The sequence below is a fragment of the Danio rerio genome, chromosome 21, assembly GCF_052040795.2.
Source record: "Danio rerio strain M-AB ecotype USA chromosome 21, GRCz13ab, whole genome shotgun sequence".
Classification (NCBI taxonomy): Eukaryota; Metazoa; Chordata; class Actinopteri; order Cypriniformes; family Danionidae; genus Danio; species Danio rerio.
Genome location: NC_141041.1, coordinates 48,452,501 through 48,462,500, shown reverse-complemented (window position 1 = coordinate 48,462,500; position 10,000 = coordinate 48,452,501). Strand labels below are relative to the sequence as shown.

At 33.3% G+C, this 10,000-nt stretch overlaps 1 protein-coding gene across 4 annotated transcripts in view; it reads left to right on the top strand.

The window, feature by feature from the left end:
* Positions 1-10,000, top strand: part of hspa4a (heat shock protein family A (Hsp70) member 4a) — a 34,252-nt gene that overhangs the window by 844 nt on the left and 23,408 nt on the right. For all 4 annotated transcript variants that reach the window (XR_015519485.1, XR_015519486.1, XR_015519487.1 and 1 more), the window contains 6 exon segments: positions 1,191-1,248; positions 1,329-1,469; positions 4,344-4,466; positions 7,354-7,453; positions 9,283-9,416; positions 9,956-10,000. The exon segment at positions 9,956-10,000 is cut by the window's right edge and continues 200 nt beyond it. Coding sequence is in view for 1 of the 4 variants with exons in the window: in NM_214716.1 (NP_999881.1) it covers positions 1,191-1,248; positions 1,329-1,469; positions 4,344-4,466; positions 7,354-7,453; positions 9,283-9,416; positions 9,956-10,000 (601 nt within the window). In the remaining 3 variants the exon portion in view is untranslated.

Below are 10,000 nucleotides of genomic sequence, written 5' to 3'. Positions count from 1 at the left end.
CGCTTTTTATTCGTCTCGAGTGGTTCCAAAACTTTATGAGTTTCTTTATTTTTGTTAAACACCAGATAGGTTATTTTTAAGAATGTCAGAAACCGGTAACCATTGACTTTTATTGGAGGAAAAACTATGGAAGTCAATGGTTACCGGTTTCTGCCATTCCTCAAAATAACTTGTATTGTGTTAAACAGAAGAAAAAAAACTTGGGAATAATACATAAATGATGACAGAATTTTTACTTTTGGGTGAACTATCCGTTTAACTCAAAATACATTAAAACTAATCTGTTTATTATGTACATTTCTAAAAAAAAAAAAAAGGTCTCATTGTGTTAAATATATCACTTGAAAATTAGGCTATGTCTATTGTGTATTTTAAGATATTGTCAATTAATGCAGCACCAAGGATGTGATGAAGAATAAAGTTTCAAGATAATATAACATTTATTGGTTTAATTATGTAGCTGATATTCTGGTGAAGCTAATATTTTTATTCTACTTTTGTAAATATAATTTTCCTGCAAAAGCATTTATGCTAAAAACCCTAGACTTTATTTGTACTTCAAACTTCTATCTATCTATTTATCTATCTATCTGTCTGTCTGTCTGTCTGTCTGTCTGTCTGTCTGTCTATCTATCTATCTGTCTATCTGTCTTTCTGTCTATCTATCTATCTATCTATCTATCTATCTATCTATCTATCTATCTGTCTATCTGTCTTTCTGTATAAATATATTGCGATAAACAGTATTATTGTCATTTTAAGACCATTTCATGCCACTCATTATATAATACCAGAATGACAAAAAATATCATCACAATGCCAGTACACTCTTCCAAATGCACATCATATTTTACTCAAAAAAAATATTTAATTTTAGTCAGAGTAGAATAAAAGAGTAACGGAGGCAGTGATATCTGCTACTAGATCTTTATTCAGTGGTCAGACACCCACATAAAAAATACTATAGTAATTTATAGTAAATACTACAGTGTTAATTATTAACCATACAGACACTGACAGCGCCAATAGAGATGTTGTGCAATCAGCTGAAATGTTGCTCGCATTGGCTTTTATGTATGTATGGCCGGCCAATTTATATTGCATCACCAAAAATGATTAAGGTCTTGTTTATTTGTTATGCGATGAGCCCATTTATTTATTATTATTATGATGATGTGCATTTCTTTCAGGTCATTTGTATCATTCGGTCCTCGTAATCGGTCGATCGGGGCAGCTGCTAAAAGCCAGGTAAGCTCTTAATTATTCTTAATAAGCAGCATGAAGGTTCACTGATGATCAGAAGGTGTAATGATTATTTCTGTTCTCAGGTGGTCACAAACTGCAAGAACACTGTTCAGGGTTTTAAGCGATTCCATGGCAGGGCGTTCAGCGACCCGTATGTGGAAACCACACAGTCCAGTCTGGTCTATGATCTTGCACAGATGCCTAATGGAACCACCGGCATTAAGGTAAGACTCATGTAAATACACGTTTAATTAGGGACGCACAGATTATAATTATTCTTTATTATTAGCCAATACTGATTTTAGCAAAAAACATTTGACCGATACCGATATTGGTCAATTGCATAGACCAGGGGTCACCAATCTCGGTCCAGGAGGGCCGGTGTCCCTGCAGGGTTTAGCTCCAACTTGCCTGAACACACCTGTCTGGGTGTCTCGAGTATACCTAGTAAGACATTGGTTAGCTTGTTCAGGTGTGTTTGATTAGGGTTGGAGCTAAAATCTGCAGGACACCGGCCCTCCAGGAATAAGTTTGGTGACCCCTGGCATAGACAGTACCAGCTAGTTATTTTTCTACATTAAATTAATTTTACTTTTACATTTAGTTATTTAGCAGATGAAAGTTTCTACAGGTGGTTTGTCAAGCCCACTCACCTGTGTGAGGTACACTCAGAATTGAAAGTCTTTTGGGTTGGTGTGTGATGAGGTGGGGGAGAGAAGAATGTTGGTATTATTTATCGGGGGTTCAGGTGCTCTCGCAAAATAAGTATTTTAAAGAAGAATGTCACCTATTGCGATTTCATATTTTATATTGTGCAGTTAAACTTTAGCTGAGTATTCTCAATAGAGTGAAGCACACTTTAAATGAAAGAAATACAACATAATTTAACATTGTATATAAAAATATATATTAATCGTCTACATAAATATGCAATTACACAACAGCTATTTAAAGTGTTACATGATTTACAGTGCGACTCAATCACAGTTCTAATGAGAATGAAAATTTGAAACCAATGTTAAACTGTCAGAAAACGTACAGATGACATTACGTTTTTTTAATTGCAAGCATTTAATGATTTTGCTCTGATAATTCAAAAGATTTGCAATGAGTTGCAAATCTTTTGAATTATATTATATATATTATATTAATTATAATATTTACATATATATATATATATATATATATATATATATATATATATATATATATATATATATATATATATATATATATATATATATATATATATATGGGCAATTCCATGCAAATGTCAACCTTGCCATAAAAAATTATTTAGTTTTCACCAAAATAGAGAAATCGTTTCTACATTTTTTGTGTTAGCAAGTTTTTTACAGTACTTTAAAAATACTCGTAAATGTATCTGTCTGTATTTCAAACTATTATATTTAATTTGCCAAAATCACACAAGTGGCAATTTCACAGCTGTCACATCCATAACGGAAATGTGTCACATCCATAACGACACTTTTTCTTCATAAATGCAAAAATGTCAAATAAAATGAAATCAATCATTTTAATTCGATAGTGAGCCGACTTATACCTGTTTGATGAGCATTGTGTCTTTTGGATTGTGCAGTTTAACTGTCAGAATTTCTAAATAATCTGTTATCCACTGTAAATTCGCAAACTTTTTTTGTCACATCCATAACGCATGTTTATTTTCCTAATTTAAAATATAAAACATGTTTACATATTGATATTTTTCTGCTCCCAGAACTCTGTGGTGAACTGTTTTGGAAAATATAAACAGAAGTTTCTATATAATGTCAACATATACTTTCTGTGTGAAATTACGTTTTGAGTTTTTACTGCAAATGTCACATCCATAACGCTGGAATTGCTCATATATATATATATATATATATATATATATATATATATATATATATATATATATATATATATATATATATATATATATATATATATATATATATATACACACACACACACACACACATATATTCATTTTCTTATATATGAGCAATATCACACAAGAGGCAATGCGATATGGCTGTATATTGGCATTAATGGGAGTCATACATTGGCTCGAGGCTGCAGGCCGAGAGTCTTAGTGCCCACCAATGATGATATACAGCCATATGGCACTGTTACTCTTGTAATATTGCATTTATACAACCGTTCGACCGCATAATTGTGTATATAAAAAAAGAAATTCAAACACAGAGAGTGTCATAAACACTTTTGTATGTGGAACTACTTTCTTCCACTACACCTTACGTCAGAACTGCAGAAATCCTTTCTAATTCACCAATGTCACTTTAGAGCTAGTGTTAAAATGATTCCCTATAGTGCAAGTGATGTGAAAACAGCAGATTTTGCTCACATTTTCAGATTATAAGGCTGAACGGCATGAAATGCCATCAGTCTATGGAGATATCACAATATTTCTCTGTTGCAATCTGGAGATCACAATAATTAATGCCGAAAGAGCCAAAGCAAACACTAACAGATTACTATGGTATAAATACAGCACTACAAAATACAAAAGAGAGAGATCGACTTACAGTGTCGCTTACCTGTTCTGTAATGATTTGTTCAGCTGTAGTTTGAAACTTGCACTGAAAAAATGCAGTTTTTCTCCCCCAAGGTCTTATGCGGTCTCTGTCGGCATCTTGTCAACCGTCTTTGCTCTGCTCAGTATGACAGGCTGATGGCTGCCAAAATGCTGAATCTCCAAAATTATAATTATTAAAAGTAGGCACTATCCATGTAAATAAACTGCATAGATGCAATCTTAACAACTACATTCGCCTAAAAACACCTCAAAAGTACATTATGTTGTCCAACAGCTGCAATATTTGTCAAACTGTAGTCCTCTGCTTGCCACTCATGAGGGTGAAGTAATACACTAGGGTGAAGAATGCTGATATTACTTTATCTCATGGCTATCAGCCAATTAGATTCGAGAACCAGACAGCACTGTTGTATAAATATATCAGTGCATTCCCCCTCTTAATGTTACTATGTATTAAGGAAATGGTGAAACGTGTGTTTTCAAAGCAGCTCTATGATTTTGTTAGTCACCGTGCATTGTGCTGTCTGTTCCACAGGTCATGTATATGGAGGAAGAGAAGCTGTTTGGCATCGAGCAGGTCACTGCAATGCTGCTGAGCAAACTGAAGGAGACCGCAGAATCTGCACTCAAAAAGCCTGTGGCGGACTGTGTCATCTCTGTAAGCTCATTCTCTAAACGTATCTAAAATATATCTGTCTGTTTGTATTTTGAAAGCCAGTTTAAATCATTATCTAATGTTTCAAATCAGTCTCAAACTATTCATTTTCTAATCTGACTAGCAAAATAGATTATTCATGCTATCAGTTTGCTGTTAGAAACATTCTAGCAACATGTTAATCTGTTAAAACAAGTACACCAACACCATGCTAATCCATTTAATGTATATTAAAAACATTTTAAGTGATGTAACATTTTAGCAACATAAAACATGGTAACAACAAAAGACGGTGATAGCTACATTTTAAAACCTGAAAAATGTTTTAAAATATGCTAACAATATGTTGTGACGTGTTGCATTTTAAGGTGAGGTAAACATTTTAGCATCATAAAACACTCAAACAGTAAAAGATGGCAATGTGGTAAAACATGTTACCTATTAAACCCGGTTAAAGACATGTTTAAATGCTAAAGTACAGTTGTAGCAACATAAAACATGCTAGCAACATGCTATTAATGCTCTAAAATAAGCTAGTGATGTGATAAAATATGTTTGGCTGTTAACCTGAAACATCTTAGCAACATGCTAATAGTATGGTGTTAAATAAATGTTAAAACATGATGGAAACAATTTAACATCATGAAATACAATAGCAACGTGCAACAACACTGTAATAAAATGAAGCAGAGTGAGAAATGTGTTGTTAGAAATTTTAATTTATGCTAACATAGTGTTAAAGCATCATATCTGCCATGTGTTAAAACATCTGGCTACATTTTAAATGCTAGCAACATGTGGTGATGTGTTAAAACATTTTATCCTATTAAAACCTGTTTGATACACCTTAAAATGCTACATAATTAAAAAAACAAAACCATAAAACATGCTAATAACATGCCATCAACACTCTAAAATAAGCTAGTGATGTGATAAAACGTGTTACTCTGTACAAGCTAACACCACAAAAAACCTTATAGCAACACGAAGTACATTAACAACATGCCACATTGTGTTTTAAAAAATGTGTTATTAACAATTTAATTCATGCTAACCTAGCGGCAAATAATCTTTTCCATGAATTCTAACATTTATAAAACATGTAGCAACATGAAAAATGCTAACAACATGTTTTGAAACATGCTAGCATTGTCTTAAAACATCTCGGCAACATTTTAAAACCTGATAACAATGTGTGATGAAATGATGCTAAATCTTTAGCATCTACAATGTTAGTAACAAGCTAACGACATGAAAGTCCTGTTAACAGCATGCTATCAGTGCTCCAAAGTGTGCTGTTTTCTTCACAACACTCGTTTCTAGTTCAATTCACGAGAACTGCAGATTTAGTTTTTGTGCTCTCAGTGTCAAAACTACACAAATTAAACGCATCCATCAGTATCGAGGAAATTCTTATCATACACGAAATACTTCTACTGAAGTGTCAGTCACAACACAGCAATCAGGAAATGATCCAGAAAAAAATTCCTCTAATGTTACTTGTGATTTGAGTTTGAGTGTTTATTTTCTCTTTTCCTTTTAGCTCTGATTTGTTGTCTTTCATTATTATACTAGTTAGGGCTGCACAATATGTCATTTTAGCATTGATATCATAATGTGATCATTCACAATTGTCACATCCCAGGATATGCAATATTGAGTCAGGATTATAGTTGGCATGTGTTTATATATCATATCATAAACACCATATCATAAACAATATCATAATATATGTATATATATATATATATATATATATATATATATATATATATATATATATATATATATATATATATATATATATATATATATGCATGTAATATAATTTGCATGTGTTTTGACACCTGTGATTGTATAATGATTTTAAAAGCACTCAGGCATAAAAAATAACAATTTCTTACTTTAATAATGATGGAATTGATAGCATTATTATTATTTTTTAATTACTGAATGCTGTTAGATTTATATACATTTTTAAATATATTCCTTTTATAAATTATTTCCAAATAGAGCTGTTTAAGTGGTGAAAATGTATTCATATAGCGATATATAGTGGGGGAAATATGTCATCAACACGTCACTATTTTTCATGTTTCTAAAGGTGCTTTTGACCTGTAATTTCCACCAGATGTTGGTAACAACCAATTAAATCCATAAATGAAAATAAAACAATATTAATTAGTTTACAAATAAAATTATGTGTAATAAAATAAAATAACACACGAAAAAAGTATTGAACACATGAAGAATGAGAGATGAAAGCCCAGACAGCAGCTGTAACCTCTCAGTAGTTCTTAAGCATCGCTCTGCCATCAGCTGCTTCAGTTCAACATCTACATTAGCAGGAAGATGAAGATGAAACCAGGGTGGACATTTCAGCAAGACAATGATCCAAAACACAGCAAAGGAAACTCTCAGATGCTTTCAGAGAAAGAAGATCAAGCTGTAGAATGGCCCAGCCAATCACCTGACCCGAATCCAATAGAGAATATAAAATAAAGCTCAGATATGATTGACGAGATCCACAGAACCATCAAGATTTAATACACTGTTGAAGTCTGTGAGAAACTCACACCTGAGCAATGCGTGTGACTTCATTCTCCATATTAGAGGCGTCTTTGAGCTGCCGACACCAATAAAACTTATATATAAAGTATTAAATATGTTTCAGTAGTTCAGAACTTTCTACTTCTGTCTTTTCATTGTTATTACACATTTATACACATTTTTTCTGGAAAAAAACATGACGTGTTGAATACCACTGTGTATCGCAGAATAACAGAATATCGCAATGTTAGATAGCAGCCCTAATGCTAATTTTTAATGTCTAGCTGTTGTAGTTAATATGTAATAAATGTGAATAATCAGTTTTGTTCTTGTCCCACAGGTTCCCAGCTATTTTACAGATGCAGAGAGAAGATCAGTGATGGATGCTGCACAGATCGCAGGCCTCAACTGTCTCAGACTCATGAATGACACTACAGCAGGTACAAACAACAACACTAGTTATAATAAACTCAACAACAACAACAAAAGACTATCATGTCATATGCCTTTATAATGGATCATACTGTATAAGGGGAGGGGGGCACAGAACATATTTTTTCCTTTTCAATGTGCTACATTTCTATTGTGTTTCAATGTAAACACATTTTATTGTCCTCAGTCTTGTACAACTGAAGATGCTGAGAAAATGAGTAAAAAATCATATTTAATGTTTTACTATAAAATGTTACTTTTTTTTAATCGTCTCTTTAAATATATCCATCTACAAAGAAGCGATTAATATTGGTATGATGCTTATTATATGAACTGTCAGGATGGGGGTAAATCAAAAATTACAATTGTTTTGCGTTTCTATGGAGATCCCAGTGTGGCTGCCGTTGCGTCCCTTTTTTTTTTTTTGCTCTCTTGCTCTTGGCGCCGATCACATGACTGAAAACTATCAATGGAAGTGAATGAGACCAATAGGCACAATTCCGTTACATAGGCCTGATCTTATGTGGGAAAAAAAGCTCAGTTTCTATTATGTAATATGTACTTAAATATTTATCTTGCCATGAAATAAATAAATAAACAAACTAAAGCTGCACAATAATGGACAAAATATGCAATATTCCAGTTCAGTATTGCTATAATCGTATTTCTTGCGATATTTATTACATTTCGATAGAGGTTAAGCTATTTTCATTTCATTCAGCCTCTTTACTTTCTCTTTACTTTACTTCACTTCTACTCTTTACTTTACTCCTTTACTTTCATGGAATAAGGAAACGGTGGAATCTCGCTCCAATGAAGACATCCATTAGCTTGCATGTTTGATTTAGTTTGTTAAGCACAAAGATTTGCATAAAAACTATTTTTAAATTCAGTTCTAATGTCCAGCAAATTAATAAATGAACAATAATAATGAAGTGTGCTCAAACAACTGAGTTATATCCAAACACATATGGTGATGCAGACGTCTCCAAAACCCCATAGGTGGACAAATCTAAACTTGTTTTTATTAAAACTAATATAAATATGCATATAATAAATAATCCTGCTAATAATAATATTATACAAATTGTTATGAATGAACTGAAAAAGCCCCCGAGGTGAGGCATGGACCCAGTGGTGTTTATATTTATGTAGAAAATAATAATTTTTGTAACATTTTAATCCTACAATTGTTTTCATATGTAAGGATATTTGTGTGTATTAAGTAATGTGTAAGCGTTTGGACCTGCATAGGCTCAAACTAATGCACTCTAAACTGGACTTTAGAGCAGCTTTTAGTTGGTCAATGGTGCGGTCTATTTCAGTTCCTCAAAACAGCAACACACCAACAATGCGCCTTAACACACCTCCTTTATAGACCAGCACACTCATGAGTCCACAAAGTGGCGCAAATGGATTTACTATTTAAACAATGTAGCACGAAACGTGAAAAATTAGGGTTGCGCTGATCTGAAAATGGCAACAAACCACAGCAAACTTGTCTTGCCGTGATTTGTTGCCATTTTCAGATCAGCACAACCCTAATTTTCACATTTTGCGCTACGTTGTTTAAATGGTTGTATGATAAGGCCCTTATTGACATTTTCCTCTCATTTCTCGACTCCCGTCATTATTATATATTTCAGCTCCAGGTTCACCTTCTAGCCAATAGCAGAACAGCACCTACTGGGTTGAATTTTAATTTCTGTGGATCCCTAATAAAAAAATAGTAATTTAATGCAACTCTCTGTGATATGAATATTGCTTATACTATTATCACGGAAATTATCATTTTTCAATAAGAGTGTGTGTGATCATGTGTCTACTGTGCTTGTAGTTGCACTGGCGTATGGCATCTACAAACAGGACCTGCCTGCTCCAGAGGAAAAGCCCAGGACTGTGGTGTTTGTGGATGTTGGCCATGCTGGTTACCAGGTCTCTGCATGTGCCTTCAACAAAGGCAAGTTAAAGGTAAGGCGAGTTTTGTTTGTATGATTTACATTTTGGTGGTTGTTCACTGTGTGATTCCGTTCGGAAACTTCTTTTGACTAAAAATTAGTAAATAAATATGCTAAATAAAAATTAAAACATGTTTCAGGCTTATTCTAACATCTTGTCAGCAAAACTCCTCCTGTTTTATTAATATTCTGTTGTGTTAGGCAATCCAAGTTTCAGCCCAAAATGCCACACAGATCATGCTTTAACTCTTTGCCCCTTTGATCCTATCTGTGGCTTTTTGGTGACTGTCGCTTTAAATTCAAATGAGATTGTGGTGTTTTCAAAAGAGGGCGGAGCTACAAATGCCTGTGCGTCATGCTTAAAATGTTTAAGATTAGGATTAGTCTCTTACAATCAGTATTAAGTGAATATACTGTAAGCTAAAATGTTTCCGATGTTATCAGTTGAAACCTAAAGTGGGTCTTAAATGGTGTTGCATTTCATTCTGATTCCTGTACCCTTTAATTGATTAGTTTGACCCTCTAATATTTTTGTTGACTTGATTATTTCAGGTTCTGGGCTCTGCGTTTGACCCTGAGCTGGGCGGAAAGGACTTT